The following is a 25006-nucleotide window of genomic DNA, read 5'->3' on the forward strand; positions in this document are numbered from 1 at the left end:
CCTCAAAAAGTTAAAAACAGAGCTGTCTAGGGTGCCTGGGTGGCTCAGTAATGAATCACTGAATTCCACTCGTGAAACCAATATTGTGCTGTGTGTTAAATAAAATTCAAATTGAAAAAAGAACAAAGCTCCTATTACTTTTAAGAGGCTACTAACAGAAACAGAAATAGGCCTCTAGGCCTCTATTCCTACTAAGGAAGGACTGTATCAACCAGAACATTAAGTTGGAAAATTTAAGAAATCTGTATTCTTGACAAAAGTTTGGCCAGTTTAATTAAATCCCTGATTTTGACCACAAGTCAAAATCTTTTGCCTATAGACAGGATGCCTGTTTCTGTATTTTAACTAGTGCCAAAAAAGAAGTTTGTTATGTGACAATTTTAAAAAATTCAAATTTGTGATAATAAATAAAATTATATTAAATACAGCCATATCTATTTCTTTATAGATTTGGAGTTATTCCTTGGTATACTTGCTTGGCACACTATAAATCACAGCTAAGTCAGTTATTAGCTAAAATAATGTTTCAAAGGCATATATAGTGCTACAGGACTTCATTTTATTTTCTGCTTATTACTAGGGCAAACTCGTCAGAAAAAGAATGAGTAATGAATGTAAGACATGGTTTAGACATCTGCATGTGTTACTGAATTATACGGTAAATTATGTTTACTATTCAATGACATGGCAGCTGTTAAAGAACACAATGTATAGTGGTATTACTAGATTAAGCACTCATTTTATATTAAGCACCCCATCTGAAAACAAGTCAGAAAAAGTAGAAAATGAGATGAGAATCTCATTTTAGCGCGGTTTTTTCTTAAAAATAAATACGAGAGGGGCACCTGGGTGGCTCAGTGGGTTAAAGCCTCTGCCTTCGGCTCAGGTCATGATCCCAGGGTCCTGGGATTGAGCCCCCAATCAGGCTGGCTGCTCAGCGGGGAGCCTGCTTCCCCATCTCTCTCTCTGTCTGCCTCTCTGCCTACTTGTGATCTCTGTCAAATAAATAAAATCTTTAAAAATAATAATAAAATAAATAAATACGAGAGTGCAACCAAAGTATATTTCCAATGACTCAATGACATCCTTTAAGGGAAACCACTTATACATATTAAATCGTTTTTCCTAATAGCACTTGAAGAACTGTGTGAAAAGAAAATAAACTAAACCTATTGGAGTCCACGTTGTGGACACACGTGATTAAAGTGGATTTCATTGGGGCATTCAGTTGGCTAAGCATTCTGACTCGGTTTTGGCTCAGGTCATGATCTCAGAATTGTGAGACTGAGCTCCATGCCTCCTCTCCGTCCAGTCACATGAGCTCTCTCAAAAAAAATAAAAATAAAAAAATTAAGTGCCTTTTCTTGAGGCTTTCATTTTCACTAAAGTGACATAATGGCTACTGCTTTTTGTTATTTTTGAAGTCAGTGTGAAGTAGGAAGTAAATAATGAGCCTTTATGAATAGCTATCCAATAGCTAATACTATCAGTAATAGTATTTTTCTACAGTTTATTACTTTTTCTGTGTTCCAAGATTTATTGTTTATGCATCATACCCAGTGCTCCACTAAGAATAGTTGAGAAAATACAAATTCATTGAATCCTAAAGTGGAATGTGCAAAGATACATTACAAGTGGTGGTGGTTTAAAATGTATAAAGCAGATTAAGAAAAATGTACAACCTTTTGAAAATATAGGGTGTTATATTTGGATCTGTCATGTACTGCTATACCAAGTGTCAATGAACTTTATTCTCATGAACAGAAACATTATTAATTCCGTAATTTTTGTCAGAAACAGAAGCTGAATAGCGTTTAAGGCATATCATACTGAACTTTGAAAATTGAGTAATCATGAAGTTGTATTACAATTTTTTTCATAAAAATAAAGATGAAAATTTTCCTGCAAGAGAAGAATTACCCTGAATCACTATTACAAAACACTAAATGGTTTTGGAAATTAACTTCCTGCTAAAGATTATTTTTTTAAGATTTTATTTATTTGACAGAGATTACAAGTAGGCAAAGAGGCAGGCTAAAGATTTGATGTTTCTTAATTCAACCTATAATCACAAAGTAATCAGCACTTATATGCAAAACTTAATGATACATCTTTGTGTTTGATTTCATATTACAACTTGCTCCTGAGGGGGTGCCTGGGTGGCTCAGTAGGTTAGGCTGCTGCCTTTGGCTCAGGTCATCTCAGGGTCCTGGAATTGAGCCCGGAATCGGGCTGTCTGCGCAGGGAGCCTGCTTCCTCCTCTCTGCGCCTGCTTCTCTCCCTGCTTGTGATCTCTGTCTGTCAAATAAATAAATAAAATCTTAAAAAAAAAAAAAAAAAAAACTTGCTCCTAAATAAAAACAAAAGTGGCCCATAAAAAGATGTACAATTGTCCCTGTGTTTCACATGACCCAGATTCTTATACGTAGTTTTTTACATTTTAAAGAATTAATTTATTTGACAGAGAAAGAGAGACAGCAAGACAGGTAATGCTGGCAGGGGGAGTGGGGGAAGTAAAGAAGTGGGAGAAGTGGAAGAAGCAGGTGTCCCAATACAGCATGAGCTGAGTCAAAGGCAGACAACTTAATAATGGAGCCACCCAGGAACCCCACATGGTCTCAATTCTTTCACTAAATGAAGAGTAGTTTCTAATTACAGTAATTGTCAAATGGTGATGTGCAAATATAAACTCTAGAAACGGGGCGCCTGGGTGGCTCAGTGGTTTGGGCCACTGCCTTCGGCTTGGGTCGTGATCTCGGGGTCCTGGGATCGAGTCCCGCATCGGGCTCTCTGCTCAGCGGGGAGCCTGCTTCCCCCTCTCTCTCTGCCTGCTTGTGATCTCTATCAAATAAATAAAAATCTTTTTAAAAAAATAAATAAATAAATAGACTCTAGAAACTAGAAACTGTAAATACAGAAAGCAAATGCTGGATTTAAGACACTCCCTGGGGCATCTGGATGGCTCAGTCGTTAAGCATCTGCCTTCGGCTCTGGTCATGATCCCAAGGTCTTGGGATCAAGTCCCACACTGGTCTCCCTGCTCAGCAAGAAGTCTACTTCTCCCCTATTTGCTAATTGCTATGTTACAATAAGCATCTGACAGGTAAGAAACTAAAACTCGGGCAGGGGGCTATGATTATGTTTGTAAGCAACAAAGTCATGCCTGAGGATAACCTGATAGAATGGAAAAGATAGGAAATAACACAGAGAAGACAACTAGGTCGGTGGGAACAACTTTAGGTATCAGGTTTTATACACACTGGATGCCTGTGTGGCTCAGTCATTAAGCATCTGCCTTTGGCTAAGTCATTAAGCATCAGGTCCTGGGATCGAACCCCATGTACAGCTCTCAGCTTAGAAGGGAGTCTGGTTTTTCTTTTTTTTTTTTTTTTAAGATTTTATTTATTTATTTGATAGAGATCACAAGTAGGCAGAGAGGCAGGCAGAGAGAGAGAGAGAGAGAGGGAAGCAGGCTTCCTGCGGAGCAGGGAGCCCGATGCGGGGCTCGATCCCAGGACCCTGAGATCATGACCCGAGCCGAAGGCAGCAGCCCAAACCACTGAGCCACCCAGGCGCCCCAAGGGAGTCTGGTTTTTCATCTACCTCTGCTGCTCCCCTAGCTAATGCCCTCTGCTGCTCCCCTAGCTTATTTATCAAGCAAATAAATAAAATGTTAAAAAAAAATTTTTTTTACACAGAAATAGGTCTACACCAGCCGGATAAGCAGGAATAAAAAGCAAAGCATTCATTTAAGGGATTCAAACCAGGTCCACAGAATGTTATTACAGAAAAGGATTGAGAAAAGTAGTCTGTTGGACTCAATCACTAAGACACATGCAAACTAAAGTGTATCAGTCTTCCTTGAGATATTTACCTATTCATCTACATGAACTTTTAGAACAAATGTATTAGATACTGTATTTTATCACCTAAAAGACCAGTGAAAAGTAAGAGGTATAATAAATTGTTCAAGTTCAGTTCTATCAAATGCAGGAGGCAAAGTGAACTGCATGTAGGAAAAAAAGGTTGGTACCAGGCTAGCTAAAACCGTCTAAAACAGAATAAAAGGGGGCGCATACGTGGCTCAGTGGATTAAGCCGCTGCCTTCGGCTCAGGTCGTGATCTCAGGGTCCTGGGATCAAGTCCCGCATTGGGCTCTCTGCTCAGCAGGGAGCCTGCTTCCTCCTCTCTCTCTCTCTGTCTGCCTCTCTGCCTGCTTGTTATCTCTCTCTGTCAAATAAATAAAATCTTAAAAAAAAAATTAAAAAAAAGAAAAACCAGAATAAAAGGGAGGATCATTTCACCGTACTGAAAGACTTACTCTATGTTACTTACTGAAAGTTATCAAGACAATGGGGTCCTGCTATAAAAATATACAGATCAATAATGAAGAGAACATTATAGACATACAAGTATGGCCAAGAGATTTTCAACAAAGTGATTCAATGGAGAATGAGTAACTCCCCAATGGCAGTGAACAATTGGACTCCATGAAGGAGTAAATGACCTTGATCTAATAAGTTTTAGGTGTTATATTAGTTGACTTTTCACACATTGCTCAAAAAAGTATAATGGTTCAAACCAGGTTTTTAAGTTTCCCAACTTGTTACTGTTATAGTGAAAAAAGCTCAAATCAAATCCAGTTTTAAAACACACAAATTGCTGTTTTATTTTTAACAAAACAAATTAAAATTTCTAACAGTCTAAACCAAGAACTTATTTATTTGTTCTATTCTTTTTAGCTTTAACAAAAAATTACACAATACAATGTCTTTTCTTATGTGAAACAAGAAGAGAAAAGAAACGGAGGTAGAATACAGAAGACTTAAAGCACCAAAATATTCTTAAAATATAAAAAGAAAGGGAGGGGGAAAAAATAATAAAGAGACACATTTGACTTCATCAAGTTTTATTTGCCAAAGTCCAAAATGAAACTGGCGTGGGAAATCATTCACTGCATACTAGTCCCAGTAATGCTGGCGAGAAATTCTGGGAAGAGGCACACAGAGCACTGACCCTAGGAAATAAGCTCAAAATATTACTGTTAACACTTAAGATATCAAAATTCTAAAGTGACAAATTCTAGACAAAAAAAATTCAGGACCTAGGAAGGTCCAAAAGGCAGTGGGATTAAAAAAAACCCTTTTCTGCTTGCTGTCATAACTCTTCCTATTGAGGATAGGGGTGGTGTAGCAAGGGGGTTAAGGAAGAAAGAGAGGCTGCAGAACCTGAACCATTTTGTTGGAAACTATTTTTGTTCCCTTTCAAGTTAGGGCTATGTTCTATAGAAGTCAGGAAAATATTTTCACTATCTGTTTCCTCCTCAAACTCTTCTTCTTGGCTCCCCTGAGGCTTAATCTCTGAGTTTCGGGTCTTTTTTGACTGCAGCTCTTCTTGAACAAGATCTTTGCTTTTCCTACTCAGATCTATTTTCAGCTGTCGCCGCTTTCGCTTCTCCAGGTCTCGACCTCTTGTTCGATTTCCTTTATGCTCAGGCTTCTCCAGCTACAATGATATATAGGCAAGCAAAAAGCACTTGTGGACCAGTGGTCAGGTTTAATCTCCTTGCCCTGCCCATGACCCTTTTCCTCACCTCTAGAAGAGTACGGATCCGCTCTATGTCTGGAGGCTGTGCAGCTTGCAGTAGCTGCCAGATGCTATGGTTCTCATCCAGAGTTACCTCAAGCAGATCTCCCTCCAACATGAGTTCCTCCAGCGGGGCACGGGTTGCCTCAGGCAGATTCAATACAGGACCAGTCAATTGTGGCAATAATGAGGACAATACCTCTAGATCTGCAAATTTTAGGGACAGACGTAGTTAGAGGCTATGCCTAGATTTATCCCCAACACCTTGACAGAAACAACAATAAAACAGGTCACCTTTGTGGTATCTACTCAACAGTCTACCAAAACCTAAACCTACATGTCTTACCTGAGCCCTGAACAGAAGCAACCTTCTCATGGTTTGTCATACTGCCCACATTCAGCAGCAACCCTGGAACCTGCTATGAAAAGTAAGAATGGGTAGGGTAACAGGTTATAGAAAAACCAGGTCCTAATAATTTTTGCACCAACCCCAAACATAGGACATTTACCTCTTGGAGGAGGAAGGTACATAGAGGCTAATAAGAGGGAGCAGTCACAGAATGCAAAAGGGGTAATGCAGGTTACACCAAGAGAGACTAAAAATTACAGGGCATAAAGTACAGCCTAAATATAGTATGGCAAGGAGGTAAGATATTTAAGGGCAAGAGCTGGACTGGGCAGCTAACCTTAGGCATATCCTTGCCACAGCCTTCTTTGTGTGGCTCACAAGCAGGGGCTGAAGGGTAGGTAGGGGACTTCTCCAGCCTGGGTTTATCCTGCAGTTGGTGACGAAGGTCAGCCAGCTGTCCCAACAGAGCAGTCACGTCTTCAGATGCTAAAACCTGCCTGGCACGGCCTTGCCAAACAATAGCTCTCTCAGTGAGGCACTGTAGGGCTTCACCCTCAGGGAGCCGTACTGGCAGTCTCTGCAGGGCTACTAACAGTGCCAGGATGGTCTCCAGACGTGGGCGCCTTGAGCGCATGCACAGTGGACACAAAAATTTGGTGTCCCACTCCCACCAGGCCAACAGTGGTGATGAGGTGGAAGTGGGTCTTAAAGAGCTGAGGAGGCGGGGTACTGAAACACACTGCCCATGGAACCAATCCTGACATAGGTCACACTGCAGAGCTCCCACCCCGACTGGCACCTGCCCACACACACAGATGGAGGCTGCAGAAGCAGCTGTGGTCGATGATGCCAGTGGACTAGGCTTGGTGGAGTTCATGCGACGCAGCTGCAGGATACCTTCCTTCTCCTTCTGCTCCCCCTCCTTGAAGGCCACGATCTGACATGCCCAAGACAGAGGGAGAGGAAGTCAGCAGAGTGAAGCATTTCACTCCCTTCTCTAGTGCTTTGAACATCTCACTCACAAACCACAGACAGCAAGTGGTCTGCCTATCATTACCCAGCTCAGATACTCTTATTGTCACCAGGCTCTTGTCCCCACATATGCCAAAACTCACCACAGAGCCTGGATCCCTGAGGTCCTGTGCAGACAGTCCCAGCAACTCTGTGTCAGATCTGTACAAGCCCAACTCCTTCTCTATCCATCGGCTACGCTTGCTGGTATCTGAGCCAGCGTCTGCACATGGGCAAAGCACCTGAAGCAGGCAGACAGTGGGAGCATGGCTAGGGTTTCCCTTTCCTTCCCCTCACCAGATCTTCCCATTCCTGATGTTCTCACAATAACCAGGCTTGACACAAGGGAGATGTGAGTTGCAGCCTCAGGTCTTACCTCCAGCAGCGTATAGCATGAATTCTTCTTGAGGAAGGTCTTAGAGGCCTTCTCCCTCCATGAATGTGCTGTTAATACTTGAAGCTCTAACTGTCTCAGCTCTTCCAAACCCACAGGTAGGTCTCGGCCTACAGCCACCAGGCCTTCCAAGTCATCCAAGCATGGATAGTGGTCACCATTCTGCAATAGGGACAAGAAAAATTAAAATATATCAATCATTATTGTGTTCAGATTTGTGCTGGCCAATGCTGAGCATCATGCTGTACAGCTATACAGAAAATACAGAGTCTATTATAAAGAAAACAATGGGACAGCAAATACTTTCACCAAGAACTCCTACTTCCCTGGCCAAAAAAAACAACCCCTTCTATGTCAACTATTTTATTCTGGTTTCTCCTCTCTGGTCCCCTTCCTTTGAAATAGTCTATGATCAGGTGTAGACCCATACTTGTTTTTCTCCTTCAGCTATTTTTACCCTGATATCCTCACAGATCTAACCTGCCATCTCTACACACTAGCACAAGAGAACTCTGTTATTAAAAAGTCAAAGGCAAAATTATGTTTCTTCTGCCTTTACATCTGCACCATGAAAGAGGAGACAAGTCCTTACTTGGATCTCATCCACATCAGCAATCCAAGCATGTGCTTTAGCCAGAGCATCTTTGAGTGCTTGGATGTTAGGAAGGTAAACTGGGATATTTTCTGCCTCACGGATTATGGCTTCCAATGTAGCTGGTGGATGCTTCTGCCTAAAAATGTTTGGAAAAACAGGAATCCATCCTTCAATGTTATATGCATAAGTTTCTGTTTTGTTTTGTTTTTTGTCCTAGGTTTACCATCAAAAGCGCCGCAACAAAAACTTAAAAATAGTAATGAGCAATAATCTCTCAGGTCTCAAAAACTATAAACACTGAAGCAGCCATTTCAGTCTCTTCTTAAGTCAGGCCTGCTATGTATGATTTGAGAACTAGGCCCACAAATATTTCCTCAACTATTATCTTCTATACAGTAGTAAACAGAGGACTGGATATCATGTCATACCAATCCCTTACAGTTTAGCCAACACCTAACTACAGGTCTGGTGTCTGGATTACCTACTAATGCCATCCCCCGGATCAACCCCAGACTCTGAGGACCAGAGTTACCCAGTATATATGGGGAAAGGATGGGCCCGTCCTACCTGGCCTCCAGACAAAAATGTGCCTTTTCTTCCCAGCGCTCTGCAATGGTCAGTAGTTCCTGAAGCTCAGCCCGGGCCTTGTCCACAGAAGGGCTGGAGGCTATCTTGGCACCTGTAACCAAGAGCCCTTGCATGATGACCAGAGAGCCCCTTTGAGCTGAAGGAGCCAGTGCTTGCTTCACCTCATCTAGCCATCGTGCCTGCTCCACCTGCTGCTGGAGTTGATGGGCTTCAGGCACCTCTACACCCAGCTGCTGACCCTTCTCCAGCAAGGACCGCAAAAGTGCTACACTGAGGGGCAGTGAGGCCAGGGCCTCCCGAGCCTCAATTTGGTAGGCCTCCACTTGTTCCAAAACATCCTGCAAACATATAGGATAAAGAAGAGACTCTGTACTCATCTAGATGTGCAACCACCTGCCCTCAATCTGTTCCCTTTATATTCTCTCTTAGGCATTTACACTTATCTTCAGCCATAAGCCAATAACATATACTTACTATCAACAAAAACACTTTATTTGCCACGATAACCCTGCTTTCCCTTCAGTTATCTCAATTTTAATTTTTTCAAGCTCACTTTAATGTGATGTTACCCTTCCAAAAGCTTCGTTAAGTCTGAATTATTAAAAAAAAAAAAAAATCTGCCTATCTCCTTCACATTCTCCAATGTCAAAAGCCAGATAGATATGTAGCCCTGTGTTCAGTATTCTTACTATTTTTGCGTGGAAGGATATCTGCTTGAACTATATAGTTATGAAGCTATTAAATATAGATATTGGACCACCCAACTCTGTAGTATCTGTTCTAAGCCAAAAAGCCAAGAATTCCCTCTTTACCTTGACATCCCCAATTTGATGCATGGCACATGGAAGGTTGCCCATTTGCTCAAGAAGTACTCGCAACTCAGGCAGGGTCAGTTGCGGGGTTTCAATCCTACAGGAGTAAGGGGAAAAAGATTCATTCTCTGACCCTGCTAAGGCCACAGTGCCTTTTCAGTAAACCAACATCTTTATTTTATTTCTATGTTATGGTACCTCTGAGTCAGCATTAATGCTTGGGAACTATAAACCATTAAATTGAAAAAAACTTGGGGCGCCTGGGTGGCTCAGTGGGTTAAGCCGCTGCCTTCGGCTCAGGTCATGATCTCAGAGTCCTGGGATCGAGTCCCGCATAGGGCTCTCTGCTCGGCAGAGAGCCTGCTTCCCTCTCTCTCTCTCTCTGGCTGCCTCTCTGTCTACTTGTGATTTCTCTCTGTCAAATTAATAAATAAAATCTTTAAAAAAAAAAAAAATTGAAAAAAACTTGGGGGGGCGCAGTGGGTTAAGCCACTGCCTTCGGCTCAGGTCATGATCTCAGGGTCCTGGGATCGAGTCCCATATCGGGCTCTCTGCTCAGCGGGGAGCCTGCTTCCCTCTCTCTCTCTCTCTCTCTCTCTCTGCCTGCCTCTCTGCCTACTTGTGATCTCTCTCTGTCAAATAAATAAATAAAATCTTTAAAAAAAAAAAAACTTGGAACATTTTGTATTGAAACTGTTAGAGAATACTGAAGATATCAAAGTGAAACAATACAAGTTTCAGAAGAATGTATGCTTTTCTGGAATACCATTAGAAAAATTAAAATTAAAACAAACATTTCTTTTTTGGAGAGTAACAATGTAAGATGACTTCTACAAGGCCTCACTTGTAGAAGGCCTCACTTGTAGGCCTCATTGATTAAGGATGATAAAGAAATCAAAATGAAATTTAAGAAGGAAACATAAAAGATTCAATAGAATCTAAGAGTAGTACCTTTCAGGGTGACAGTAAGAAAAAAAAAGTTAATTACATTTAAAATAAATACCAGAATTTTTAAGAAAACCAGACAAAAGAATTAAGAAACAAGGAAGGACTATTATGGGATGATACAGAAGAGTGAAAGTAATGGACACATTACAGTACACAGAAGAGCAATAAATTAGAGTTCATTATGTGAGAAATGCAGTATCTCTAAGTATTAAGTTCTTAGATACCCTCTTTGGTATATCTAAGATATAAATATATATATACATGTATATCTACATATATACCTATAAAAATAAAAATTGAGTAGTCATTTTGTGCCTCATCTCTGACTCATATATTTGAAGTGGAAAGACATGTGATTATACACATACGGTGAGAAAAATTAAGAGAGGCCAGAAGTTAGATGATTAGAACTTAAGGTGGATTAAGATTACAAATACTAAAAACTACAGCCACCTAATGAGTATCTCATCAGGTCAAAATAGGAGAAACTGTCTTTCTTTGGAAGGAGAAAAGGAAAACACATTGCCTAAGAAAAGTGAATTGATTACACTTTAACCTTTAATTTAAAAAAAAAAAACTCTGAATTTGAAAATATCTGACTTTGAGATACTGTGATTAATTCCTTCAGCTATTTTTTACATGAATTTACAAAGCATGTGTATATAATCACCCAATTTTTAGAAAGAAAAACTTATCTAGTATTCTACACACTTGGCAAATAATAAATAAAATTTAACATCTTAACCTGTGTATACCTACAGAATCAATCATTAATATTCTGGAAATCTGATGCTCGAATATTTTTTTTTTTAAAGAACCAAAAGAAATTTATTTGTAAAATTTCTTACTTGACCAGTGGTGAGAACCAAGAAACACTATACCAAAAAATGCTCAACTAACACCCTAATAGTCTCTAAACTGGTTCAGACAAGAGAACAACAAAAGTAGCTCTTGATTATTAGGCTGGAAAGATGTACTTCTTTATGTCTTTCAATTGCACAAAGAGATACATTTAACCACATGGTCTGCGCAAGTAGCATAGTAGTATCTGTAGACATAATTGGGTCATAGCTTCCAGGGTGCTATTCCTTGTCTACCTTACATAGCTGTTTCACCACTCTTGCTAATTTGTCGGCTCCTTTCTCTTTTTCTTCTCCTTTGTTGGTTTTTGTTTTTTCTCTTTCTCTGATGTCTCCTTTCTCTTCTGCCCGTCCACTGTCAATTCTTCTCTCTTCCATGGTTGCCTTCTTTCTCTTCTTCTTTGTCATGAACACTGGTATAAACTGCTTTGTTATAGCCTTCTCGGCTCCAAGCAATTTCAATTGCCAAAAATTGTATCCTGGGGGCAAAGATGGTGTTTTCCTCAGTGTAGCCCTGGGAACAATCCAGTCGCAACAAAGTACCATAACTGAAGTCTTCTACAATCCTCTCAAACTTCTAGCAGAATGGCCTCCACTTCTCTTTAGCCGATTCTGATTTGAGCTCTTCTGGATCCAACACATCTATCCTGAGTTTCTCAAAATTTTCCCGAAACTCAGAATAGATTTGGTCACTCACTTTGGTGAGTTTCAGGAACTGTGGGTCAACTGATAAAATCAGCTTGTAGTAGACTTCAGCATGCTGCATTGCTTTCATGGCCCAAGCCATCTCAGTATCAGGATCGTTGCCATAAGACTCGGCTGGGAGAGAAAGAGCATGTGCCACAGACGCCAGTTCCCCAGAAACCGGCTCAGCAGTTCCACTGGTCGTCTCCATGTTGCACCCCACAAAGCAAGCACCTTTTTCTCGGAAATGACTATTTGCAAACCTGATGCTCGAATATTTTTATGAAATCTACTAACTAACAGTTAGACTGCAATAGTTCACCTGCATCTTCATTCTCACTGCCACTGATGGTGTAAGTAAGCTTCTTCAACCAGATTACATACATAAGTTTTAGATATTAATGTGCTCACACACATAAATTAACTTTTATACTACATGGATTCTTTATTTATGCCTTTTTTTTTTCTTTTTGTTTTTCTAAAGATTTTATTTATTTATTTGACAGAGAGAGATCACAAGTAGGCAGAGTGCTAGGCAGAGAGAGAAGGGGAAGCAGGCTCCCCGCCGAGCAGAGAGCCCGATGCGGGGCTCGATCCCAGGACACTGAGATCATGACCTAAGCCGAAGGCAGAGGCTTAATCCACTGAGCCACCCAGGTGCCCCTATAACCTTTTTTTTTTTCTTAAGATTTTATTTATTTATTTGACCGAGTGAGTGAACAAACAGGAGAAGCAGCAGGCAGAGGGAGCAGCAGACTTCCCACAAGCCCCAATGTGGGGCTCAATCCCAGGACCCTGAAATTATGACCAGAGCCAAAACCAGATGCTTAACCCCCTTAACCAGATGCTTAACCCCGGACCCACCAGGCATCCCATCAATTTCATATACTAAACCCATTTTTGCCCTCTTCTCTAACTTACCTGGCCTCCTGACCACTGACCAACCCCAGGACTTGGGAGGCACAAGCCTCTGCTTCATTTAGGCAGTTCCTCAATCGCTGAAGTAGGTCACTGTTAGGAAACCTCCTCTCACGAGCCTCAGACTCCAGTGCCCTTAGCTCTTCAAAGCCTGAACACAGAGTAGAAGTTGCAGAAAAGTAAGCAGTATTAGGGAAAAGAGGAGAATTGGGAGTGCTGAAGAAAACCCACAGTAACCTCTGTTGCTGGGGGTTCTTCCATTCGTGGTCACTTACTACGCTTCCGGCCATCCTCCACTTCCAAGGCTACTCGTACTTTGTTGGCCCAGGTATCAAAGGATTCAGCCCGAATCTTTAGCTTATGCAGCATGGCAGGAAGTTCATCCAAGGTGTATCGGTACCTGGAGAAAGGGAGCAAGGAAATGTACATGTGGCTCAGCTCTAAAACCTCCTCTGTGTCTTTCAAGTAGACCCCATGGCTCACCGCAGATACTGCCGACTACTCGAGCACTTGCAGAGATCATTGATGTGGGAAAGGCACACAAGGCCATCTGGGCAGTCATAGCAGGCCAGAGCTGATAGGAAGCACGTTGTCTTGCATTTCATGCACTGGCGCTCATCATCTGGGAGCAGCTCAAAAGCCTCTCGTTCAGCCTCCGTGACGCCCTGGGGGTGTTCAACCCACATATACTGTAAAGACTAGGAGCAGGGCTGTGGACACCCCACCTCAGCCAACACTGAGCCCTGCTGTGGGCTCAACCTTGTAAGGATAGCTGTAGAGAAATCGGAAGAAAAAAATATAAACACATACAGGTTCTGTCTTTCCAATTCAAATGTATGAGTCAGAGATGAGGCACAGAAGGACTACTCAATTTTTATCTGTCTCCCTTTCAGAAGTCTACTCTCCTGAATCCCTAAGCCATGTTTCCCACCACCCACCTTCTCCAATAGAGCTTTTCGTAAACGTCGCTCCTCTTGCACCATAATGAACATCTCCTTGTGCACAGCCACAGCCAAATTCAGATCCAACTTCTCTGGAAAAGCAGCCATCTTGCAGATAAGCTCCTCATGGGAGAAAACACAGTAGCGCCGAAGTCGCCGGTAGTGTTCAATGCACTGGCGTCCAGCAGGTAGCTGTAAGTAGTTTAAGACTGTGTGTGGCCATATTCAGCCCACAGTACTTATGTTCTCCACAATGATCTCTGTCCACATTCTTTATCCCTTTCTATCTACAAGCCTACCACAATCCAGACTCACCCAGTCAGCAGTGCAAAAGTTGACAGCCTCAGCAAAATTATAGCCTTGATTAAAGCCACTGTGGTAAGCACGAGGAAATGTGATGACAAACTCTCCTGCACACTGGTTTGTGCGGACCACCTAAAGAAACAGACAGGAATGTACGTCGGATGAATGAGAGAATGTGCACTTAAGGTCTGTAAATTTTGTTACAGATCTGGGAAGTGACCGGAGAAACACATAAAAGGTCAGGACAATTGATAGAAAGTGCATTTTATGTCTTTATAATTTTTTTATTTTAAGATTCTTATTTATTTATTTGACAGAGAGAGACATCACAAGTAGGCAGAGAGGCAGGCAGAGAGAGAGAGAGGGAAGGAAGGAAGCAGGCTCCCCGCCGAGCATAGAGCCTGATGTGGGACTCGATCCCAGGACCCTGAGATCATGACCTGAGCCAAAGGCAGCGGCTTAACCCACTGAGCCACCCAGGCGCCCTGTCTTTATAATTTTATTATATATCTGAAAAGTGAGAGGAGAAACACATAGGCTCTCTCTTCATATATGTAGGCCTTAGAAGAGAAAATGAGAATGGAAGTTTAAAAGTGATATTTGGGACACCTAAGTGGCTTAGTTGATTGAGCATCTAACTCTTTTTTTTTTTTTTTTAAAGATTTTATTTATTTATTGGACAGACAGAGATCAAAAGTAGGCAGAGAGGCAGGCAGAGCGAGAAGGGGGAAGCACGCTCGCCACCGAGCAGAGAGTCCGATGTGGGGCTCGATCCAAGGACCCCGGGATCATGACCCGAGCTGAAGGCAGAGGCTTTAATCCACTGAGCCACTCAGGCGCCCTGACCATCTAATTCTTGATCTCAGATGAGGTCTAGATCTTAGTGCTAAAGAGGAGGTTCTAGCCCTGCATCTGACTCAACACCCACATGGAGACCTCTTTTAAAAAAACAGGATATGCAAAGAAAGGGGAAAAGAAAAACAATGTGCAATTCAAGAAGGTAATACAGGGGCGCCTGGGTGGCTCAGTGGGTTAAAGTCTCTGCCTTCGGCTCGGGTCCTAATTCCAGGGTCCTGAGATCGAGCCCCGCATCGGGCTTGCTGCTTAGCAGGGAGCCTGTTTCTTCCTCTCTCTTTCTGCCTGCCTCTCTGCCTACTGGTGATCTCCGTCTGTCAAATAAATAAATAAAATCTTAAAAAAAAAAAAAAAGAAGGAAATACAAGTGGTCCATAAATATATGACAAACATTCTTAACTTATTCAACAAATAAAGAAATGTAAGTTAAAAAAATCAGGACGTGATGTCAACACACATGATGGAAGAGGAACTCCAAAATCTCATCTCTCTACTAAAACAATGATTAAACTACTAAAATGTAGCACAGTATTTTTACAACTCTGTAGAAAAATTACAACTACAAAGAGTAGGACATTTAATGAAAAACAAAAAAAGCTTCTAAATTTTGGCAAAAGATTCTGAGGCAATATATTTTTCCTGGCTACAATCCCTTCATCCAGTATCAAGAACTAGCTTGGAAGTAATAATATTAAGATCCTGGTGCAATACACTGATACCAAAGAACTCAACGTAGATCTTGTTTTCAAAGAACTGAGGTGATATGGTTTGACCTGACTTATCTCCTGGGAAAAACCTGGCTCAAGACCTGCCTTTATTTATACTGCCTCTGAGTTTAACTAAATAGAAATGGATTCCCAGGCTCTGCTAGCTGAAATATATAAAAAGAACTGGATTAGCCACAACCACCTGTGATAAAAGAAGAGACTAGACAAAAAAGATAAATTCTAGAATGCCTAGGAAGGAAAAGGCAGGAGAAGGAGGTATTTGGAAAAACACAGGTTCAGGAAAACCCTGAATTTTTGGGAATTGAGAAAGCCACATACATGCTATGAAAAAACTGAAAAGACCCTTAGCTCCATCTCTGGTTAATTTTAAGGCTCCACACAAGGAGAAGGTGAAGGCTAATGCAGTTTTAAACAGCTTCACAAAGCAATTAAAAAACAGATCACAACAGAGACAATCTGTTAAGAGTAAAAGGCTATTTTCTTTTCCATTTTTTTGGTTTAAGGAAACTCCATGGTGACAACAAGAACAACTATAAACTTGACAAGATAGTTAAAATTATGAAAAGCTGCATAGTATCATAAGTCACTAGGGAAATGCACATTATAGCCACAAGATACCTCTTCTCACCACTGTAACATCCATAATTTTTCTTAAAAAACATAGAAAAAGGGGCGCCTGGGTGGCTCAGTGGGTTAAGCCGCTGCCTTCGGCTCAGGTCATGATCTCAGAGTCCTGGGTTCGAGCCCCGCATAGGGCTCTTTGCTCAGCGGGGAGCCTCCCCTCTCTCTACCTGCTCTCTGCCTGCTTGTGATCTCTCTCTGTCAAATAAATAAATAAAATCTTAAAAAAAAAAAAACACAGAAAAATAATAAGGCTGGCAACACAATGAAAAGAAAGCAAAACCAAGGATAATGTAAATTAATGCAGGCACTGTGCAAAAGAGTAGAGAGGTTTCTCAAAAAAATTAAACACAGAAATACGTATGATCCAGTTATTCCAGTTCTGGTTATATAACCTAAAGGTTATATTTATACCACAAGCATATATACATATACGTATGTGTGTGTGTGTGTATCACAGTCATATAACCTTTAGGTTATATAACGAAAACTGGAATTACATATATATAAAACCTATGGTTATATAACCTAAAGACTGGAAAGCAAAGACTGAATAAAAAATTGAGATAAAAAAGATTCTACACTGATAAAAGGGTCAATTCACCAAGAAGCTAAGCGAATATGTAAGAGAAAAAGAGCAAAGAATGGATAAAATGAGAAGCTACTTCCTTGAAATGATAAACAGAGTCTTTGTCACAAGACAAAGACTCAAATTATATCAGAAATGAAAATGGGAAATATTAACTACCAAGTTTACAGAAATAGAAGAAAGGTAAGACAATAGTATACATAACTGTCCACTGGCAAATCAGGTAATGTAAGTAAAATGTACAAATCTCAGTCCTAAATATGTGTGGTAGTACATGCTGAGTGCATAAGAGGCAAAGAAACAGTAAGCAAGCCAAGAGGCAGAACAAATTGTTTAACTAGACAACCTCATGATTTCATCAATATTCAAATTTACCTGCTTTTTAATGAGATAACAGTAATGTTGAAAAGAAAAAGTTCAAACAAGAATTTATAAAATGTCAGTAATATCTGAAGGAAGCCCTGTAATGCCAAAATCACTTTATGAAGACAGAAAAACTGAAATTGACATAAGTTATAAAAAAATTGTGTACAGGCTGACCTATACCTTTAAAAGTAGGTATGACACAATTACAGTATGTTGCAAAGATAGTTAATAGAGTAACTCCAGTTACTTCCTTTACCCTTCTATAAATTGCTGGGTACTTACCATTTTCTGCAAAACTGGCTAAAATAAATTAATCCTAGAAATTCCCAAATCTGAAACCAATCTTGAACCCCAATTTAAATTTCATAAAATTAAAATTTATACCCACTGATGTTAAAAGACAAACAATCCTAGACTAGGAGATACATTAAAAAGGTCAAAAATCCACCTTTTATGTTATTTAAATAACTATCTGATCTCTCCTCTCCTTTCATCTTAAGGATACCCTAGTGTTCTTTACAGGAATGCAGCTTGACAGCAGTACAGAAAGACAGAAAGCTAGTATCCTCACCAAAATGCATGTAACTTTATTTCTGTGAAACTAAGTTCTTCCTCATTTCCCTTCCACCCTAGCACAAACATTAAATCTGCTTTGCCCCTTATTTCCAGGTACTTACTGGTACACCATGGGACATGAGGGTGTTGGGATTCATGAGGGTGACAAGTTGGTGGAGCAGGTCAGGCTGGCTATCAAATAGCTCAGGTGTCAGCTTCTTCATCACCTCCTCCAACTGCTCTGCTGCCAATGAGGGTACCCCATACCAGGTTTTTGGCTCACCCCTGCTCAGGTCAAGAGGAGGTAATATAAAGTCTGGGCATATCCTTGTACGTGAAAGAAGTCTTAACATCCATCCCAGCCATTTGCATCCCACTCACCAGTGCAGATAGTTAATAGAGTAACTCCAGTGATCCTCAATATGCCAACAAAATGCTGAGAATACCATGCCTACATACAGCCAGGGAACCTTCATGCCTGAGATGTCTGCATTGATGTGGCAGAGAACAGACTGATCCAGCACTGGCATTACATTCAGATTCCATCCACTGGTTGCATATTCCTGTTAAGTCCAAGATTTGCCAGCATAAGTAAGAAGCAGGAAAAGACAAATTAAACCAGGCATATGTAGAAGACAGTTCTCAGGCATGCTCTTTGCTTTTATTTAAGAATACAGACACAGTACTCATGGTATTTTCATAATCATGATACCTCATGATAACCCAGTCATGACAATTTCCATTATTTCTGAAAGCACATCTTTCTTTTGGAGAGAAAGAGAAAACACTATCGCTCAAAATATTTATCCACAATCCACAATTCATCTGTCCTACAACTAACAAGCACTGTTCATAGGTTTTCTCTAAAGTCAATTTTCCCATTATCAGCTAAATTCTATGCACTAGGTACAACAATTAGTCTATAAATAACCTTTAAGTAATTTACATTTTCTAAACATCATAATCCTATTTTTCTCTTATGTGCCTCTGTATTACTGATCCAAACAAAACAAAAAAATATGTTATGCTCTATATCTTGCCCTAACCTTAACTATACTGTGTATTTTCTATAGGATATTTCAGACTCTCTCTCTCCCAAACTCTAAATTTACTAAACTATTTATACAATCTCGTCCATTTCTTTCTTTGTTCTGTATTGAAACGTAAGTTATTGATTCTTTTGTTGGGGAGTATCAAAAACTGTCAGTGAAAAACAACATCCATGAAATGTCAAAGTACGAAACTCTAAAGGCTGATCTCTAAACAACAATAAAGAAACTAACAAAAATTATTAAATTCTTTTTTTTTTAAAGATTACTTATTTATTTGACAGAGAGATCACAAGTAGGCAGAGAGGCAGGCAAAGCAAGGGGGAAGCAGTATCCCTGCTAAGCAGACAGCCCAATCAATGTAGGGCTTGATCCCCAGACACTGAGATCATGACCTGAGCCAAAGCCAGAGGCTTAACCCACTGAGCCACAAGCTCAGAAAAGGTATCTAGATTTCCATCTCTACCTGATCATCAAGCGCCCCCTAAATTCACCTTTATGAGAACTCTGAATAATAGTCAAAGGTTACTGCTAACTAAAAGACAATAATGAAAAAATAATTAAAAATAGTAAAGCTCCGGGGCACCTGGGTAGCTCAGTGGGTTAAAGCCTCTGCCTTCAGCTCAGGTCATGATCCCAGGGTCCTGGGATCAAGCCCCACATCAGGCTCTCTGCTCTGCAGGGAGCCTGCTTCCTCCTCTCTCTCTGCCTGCCTCTCTGCCTACTTGTGATCTCTGTCAAATAAATAAATTAAATCTTAAAAAAAAAAATAGTAAAGCTCCATGATATTTTAACCTACTGTTGCCCATCCCCCACCTCATGGCTGTGATAATCTTGAAGACAGCAACCTACATTGGTCCTGTGGTTTCCTTATTCCAGAAAAAACAAAATGTATGTTCTCAAAAGATTTTGTCTGCCCTGTCATAAGCACAGCTAATGCAAAAGGCTTATCTATACTCAGAATTTAACCAGCCTAACTCAGAATTACCTAAGAGTTCAGAAGTAGCTATAAAGAAAATTTTTTGAAAATACCAATAGGCGGAGCAGCTGGGTGGCTCAGTGAGTTAAAGCCTCTGCCTTCCGCTCAGGTCATAATCCCAAGGTCCTGGGAGGGAGCCCCACATTGGCCTCTCTGCTCAGCAGGGAGCCTGCTTCCCTCCTCTCTCTCTGCCTATTTGTGACTTGTCAGATAAATCAATAAAATCTTAAAAAAAAAATACCAATAGGCAAACAAATTAATCAATCCTTCAGAGCAAAGGAGAGCAGCTGCATCAACAACAGACATGACAAAAATCCTATGTGGAAAAGCTAAGAGTGAGATGCTTCAGGGATTAAGGATTTTGAAAAGTTTCTATATACTCCAAGAACCCAGAAGGCTAAGGTACCCAGGTAAGGAACTAAGCTCAGAAAAGGTATCTAGATTTCCATCTCTTCCTGATCATCAAGCTCTATGCAAACAGGAAATAAAGTGTTAGAGAAAGAATTATATATGGCCTATATAAGCACTGAAGAGTCACAAACAGAGCCAATCTGGAAAGAATGAAAAAATATTCAGGGACAATGCTACAAAAATACTGTCTGCAAAAAAAGTTCTGAAAACTCACTTTAAACAAATAAACACAACTCTAAGGAGCCCAACAATAAGAAAATGAGGGACAAGAAAACTTAATTTCCAGGGGCGCCTCTGGGTAGCTCAGTGGGTTAAAGCCTCTGCCTTCGGCTCAGGTTATGATCCCAGGGTTCTGAGATGGAGCCCTGCATCGGGCTCCCTGCTCAGTGGGGAGCCTGCTTCCCCCTCTCTCTCTACCTGCCTGTGATCTCTGTCAAATAAATAAATAAAATATATATTTAAAAAAAAGAGAGAGAGAAAGAAAACTTAATTTCCAGATGCACTATATTACAACATTCAAAATGCTAACAAAACTATGAGACATGCAATATCTAGACATAATTACAGACATAATCTCAGTTTAAAATACTTGCTTTTGGGGCCTCTGGGTGGCTCAGTACTTAAGCATCTATCTTCGGCTCAGGTCATGATCTCAGGGTCCTGGGAACAAGTCCTACCTGAGGCGCTCTGCTCAGGGAGAAGGCTGCTTCTCCCTCTCCCTCTGCTTCTCTCCCCAGCCCCCCATCCCACTCGTGTTCCTCTCTCGCTCACTTCACTCTCTCTCAAATAAATAAACAAATAATCTTTAATAAAAATTAGCTACTATGGGGGTGCCTGGTTGGCTCAGTGGGTTAAAGCCTCTGCGTTCAGTTCAGGTCATGATCTCTGGGTCCTGGGATCAGGCCCGCATCCAGCTCTGCTAACCAGGGAGACTACTTCCCCTCTCCCTCTGCCTACTTGTGATCTCTATCGGTCAAATAAATAAATAAGATCTTTAAAAAAAAAATTAGCTGCTGTGAAAACTAATTCAGTTTTAAATTTAAAGCAAATTACGAGAAGGCCAACAAGAAGATAAAGAAAAAAGTATGAAAGGGAGGTAAATAATGGTCAAATTAAAATAAGAAGATTCAAAATATGGGATTTTATGATAGAAACAGAGAAGTGATCATAGAACAAGAAGAAGATCTAACAATTATAAATATTTATGCCCCCAATATGGGACCAGCCAAGTACATAACACAACTATTAATCAAGATAAAGAATCATACTGATATGAATACATTAACAGTAGGAGATCTTAACACACCACTCTCAGCAACGGAGAGATCAACCAAGCAGAAAATTAATAAAGAAACAAAGAGCAGTGAATGACGCTGAAACAGATGGAACTCCTATTAAATATATATACAGAACATTCCAGCCTAAAACCACAGAATACTCATTCTTCTTGAGTGCACATGGAACCTTCTCCAGAACAGACCACATACTGTGACACAAATCAGGTCTCCACCAATATCAAAAGACTGAGATTATTCCCTGCATATTCTCAGACCACAATGCTTTGAAACTGGAACTCAACCATAAGGAAGAGTTTGGAAGAAATTCAAACCCTTGGAAGCTAAAGACCATCTTGCTCAAGAATGTTTGGATCAAGCAGGAAATTAAAGAAGAACTTAAAACAATTCATGGAAACCAATGAGAATGAAGACACATTAATCCAAAACCAAGGGGATACAGCAAAGGTGGTCATTACAGGGAAACACAGAGCCTTCCAAGACTCACTCAAAAAGAAAAAAAAAAGAAAAAGAAAAAGAAAAATCCCAAATACACAAACTCTCTTTACACTTTAAAAAAGTGGAGAATCAACAAATTAAGCAAACCCCATGCACAAGAAGAGAACTAATTAAGACTGGAGCAGAGATCAATCAGAGAGAAATTAGAGATACTATAGAGCACATCAACAAAACAAGAAGCTGGTTTTCAGAAAAAATTTATGATACTGAAAAAAAAAAAAAACAAAAGGAGAGAGAGAGAAAGGACCCAAATTAATAAAATTATGAATAGGGGAGAGATCATGACTAACACCGAAAAAATAGAAACAATTATTAGAAATTATTATCAACAACAGCTATATGACAATAGTTTAACACCATAGAAGAAATGGATGCATTCCTGGAAACCTATAAACTTCCAAGACTGAAACAGGAAGAAACTGACAACCTGAATAGACCAATACCTAGTAACGAGATTGAAGCAGTGATCAAAAATATCCCCAAAAATCAAGAGCTCAGGGGCACCTGGGTGGCTCAATGGGTTAAGTCTCTGCCTTCAGCTCAGGTCATGGTCTCAAGGTCCTGGGATGAAGCCGCGCATCGGGCTCTCTGCTTCCCTCTCAAGCCTGCTTCCCTCTCTCTCTCTGCCTGCCTCTCTGCCTAATAAATAAATAAAATCTTTACAAAAAAACAACAACAACAAAACAAGAGCTCAGACCTGAAGGGATTCCCTGGAAAATTCTACCAGATATTTAAAGAAGAAATAATAGGGGCGCCTGGATGGTTCAGTGGGTTAAAGCCTCTGCCTTCAGCTCAGGTCATGATCCCGGGGTCCTGGGAGCCGAGAGCCTGCTTCCTCCTCTCTCTCTCTGCCTGCCTCTCTGCCTACTTGTGTGTGCTGTCAAATAAATAAAATCAAGAAAGAAAGAAAGAAAGGGAGGGAGGGAGGGAGGGAGGGAGGGAGGGAGGGAGGAGAAAGAAAAAGAAAGAAAGAAAGAATAGCTATTCTACTGAAGCTGTTGCAAAAAATACAAACAGAAGGAAAAAAAAGAAAGAAAGAAAGAAGGAAGGAATAAATAATAGCTATTCTACTGAAGCTGTTGCAAAAAATACAAACAGAAGGAAAACTGCCAGACTCTTTTTATGAAGCCAGCATTACCCTGGCCCAAGCAAAGACGGATCAAAAAGGAGAACTTCAGACCAATATCCCTGATGAACAGAAATGCCAAAATTCTCAACAAGATCCTAGCTAATAACATCCAACAGTATGTTAAAAAAAATTATCCAACATGACCAGGTGGGATTCATCCCTGGGCTGCCAGAGTGGTTCAACATTCACAATCAATCAATGTGATAGAACTAACTAATCAGTAACAGAAGAGAGAAGAACCACATGATCCTCTCAACCGATGGAGAAAAAGCATTTAACAAAATAGATGGGGCGCCTGGATGGCTCAGTGGGTTAAGCTGCTGCCTTCAGCTCAGGTCATGATCTCAGGGTCCTGGGATCGAGTCCCGCATCGGGCTCTCTGCTCGGCAGGGAGCCTGCTTCCCTCGCTCTCTCTCTCTGCCTGCCTCTCCATCAACTTGTGATTTCTCTCTGTCAAATAAATAAATAAAATCTTAAAAAAAAAAATTATTAAAAAAAAAAAAACAAACAAAAAAAAAATAGGGCATACTTTCCTGAATAAAATTCTTCAGAGTATATGGACAGAGGGAACATTCCTCAACTTCATAAAATCCATCTATGAAGAACCCACAGTGAATATCATTCTCATTGGGGAAAACTGACAGCCTTCCCGTTGAAATCAGGAACACAACAAGGGTGCCCACTCTTGCCACCATTGTTCAATATAGTACTAGAAGTCCTAGCAACAGCAATCAGACAACAAAAAGCAATAAAAGGTATTCAAATTGGCCAAGAAGTCAAACTCTCAGGGGCACCTGGATGGCTCAGTGGGTTAAGCCTCTGCCTTCGGCTCAGGTCATGATCCCAGGGTCCTGGGATCGAGCCCCACATCAGGCTCTCTGCTCTGCAGGGAGCCTGCTTCCTCCGCTCTCTCTGCGGGCCTCTCTGCCTACCTGTGATCTCTGTCAGATAAATAAAGAAAAAATCTTTAAAAAAAAAAAAAGAAGAAGTCAAACTCTCTCTGCAGATGACATGATACTTTAAATGGAAAACCCAAAAGACTCCACCCCCAAACTATTACAACTCATAAAGCATTTCAGTAATGTGGCAGGATATAAAATCAATGTACAGAAATCAGTTGCTTTCTTACACACTAACAATGAAAATACCGAAAGGGAAATTAGAGAATCGATTCCATTTACTACAGCACCAAGAACCATAAGACACCTGGAAATAAAACTAAATGAAGATGTAAAGGCTCTGTACTTGAAGAACTACAGAACACTCAGAAAAGAAATAGAAGAAGACAGAAAGAGATGGAAAAACATTCTATGCTCACGGATCAAAGAAAAAAAAAATGTTAAAATGTGTATGCTGGGGACGCCTGGGTGGCTCAGTTGGTTAAGCAGCTGCCTTTGGCTCAGGTCATGATCCCAGCGTCCTGAGATCGAGTCCCACATCGGGCTCCTTGCTCAGCGGGGAGCCTGCTTCTCCCTCTGCCTCTGCCTGCCATTCTGTCTGCCTGTGCTCTCTCTCTCTCTGATAAATAAATAAAATCTTTAAAAAAAAAAATGTCTATGTTGCCCAGAGCAATCTATACTTTCAACATCATCACTATCAAAATAAAAGCAGAATTTTTTAAAGTCTGGAACAAACAATCCTAAAATTTGTAGGGAACTAGAAGATCCCAAATCGCCAAGGAAATGTTGAAAAAGAAAAACAAAGCCGAGGGCATCATATTGACTGATTTCCAGCTGTACTACAAAGCTGTGACCACCAAGACAGCATGGTACAGACATAAAAAGAGACACATAGACCAATGGAACAGAGTAGAGAGCCCAGATATGGACCCTCAAATTCTATGGTCAATTAATCTCCCACAAACCAGGAAATAATATCCTTTGGAAAAAAGACAGTCTCTTCAATAAATGGTGCTGGGAAACCTGGACAGCTATGTATAGAA

At 40.6% G+C, this 25006-nt stretch overlaps 1 protein-coding gene and 1 pseudogene across 11 annotated transcripts in view; both read right to left on the reverse strand.

Annotated features, from left to right (window-relative positions):
• Positions 1–4892: 4892 nt before the first annotated feature.
• The window catches only part of LOC123394019 (lysine-specific demethylase 5D), a 60246-nt gene continuing 40132 nt past the window's right edge, over positions 4893–25006 (reverse strand). For 6 of the 11 annotated variants that reach the window (XM_045087444.1, XM_045087438.1, XM_045087445.1 and 3 more), the window contains 16 exons: positions 18085–18266; positions 17826–17988; positions 14002–14121; positions 13684–13878; positions 13229–13410; positions 13021–13145; positions 12749–12896; positions 9336–9432; positions 8503–8861; positions 7933–8071; positions 7323–7502; positions 7051–7188; positions 6273–6872; positions 5933–6005; positions 5594–5793; positions 4893–5505 (listed from right to left, as the gene is read on the reverse strand). In XM_045087444.1, coding sequence (XP_044943379.1) covers positions 5170–5505; positions 5594–5793; positions 5933–6005; positions 6273–6872; positions 7051–7188; positions 7323–7502; positions 7933–8071; positions 8503–8861; positions 9336–9432; positions 12749–12896; positions 13021–13145; positions 13229–13410; positions 13684–13878; positions 14002–14121; positions 17826–17988; positions 18085–18266 — 3237 coding nt within the window. In that variant the 3' untranslated portion in view covers positions 4893–5169. Of the gene's footprint in view, positions 5506–5593; positions 5794–5932; positions 6006–6272; positions 6873–7050; positions 7189–7322; positions 7503–7932; positions 8072–8502; positions 8862–9335; positions 9433–12748; positions 12897–13020; positions 13146–13228; positions 13411–13683; positions 13879–14001; positions 14122–17825; positions 17989–18084; positions 18267–25006 lie in introns of those variants that run through there. The other 5 variants (XM_045087449.1, XM_045087439.1, XM_045087442.1 and 2 more) reach the window with 4 other exon arrangements.
• On the reverse strand, positions 11382–12312 carry LOC123394020 (annotated as a pseudogene).

The sequence above is a fragment of the Mustela putorius genome, unplaced genomic scaffold, assembly GCF_011764305.1.
Source record: "Mustela putorius furo isolate JIRA1106 unplaced genomic scaffold, ASM1176430v1.1 tig00001149_pilon_pilon_pilon, whole genome shotgun sequence".
In the NCBI taxonomy this organism is placed as follows: domain Eukaryota; kingdom Metazoa; phylum Chordata; class Mammalia; order Carnivora; family Mustelidae; genus Mustela; species Mustela putorius.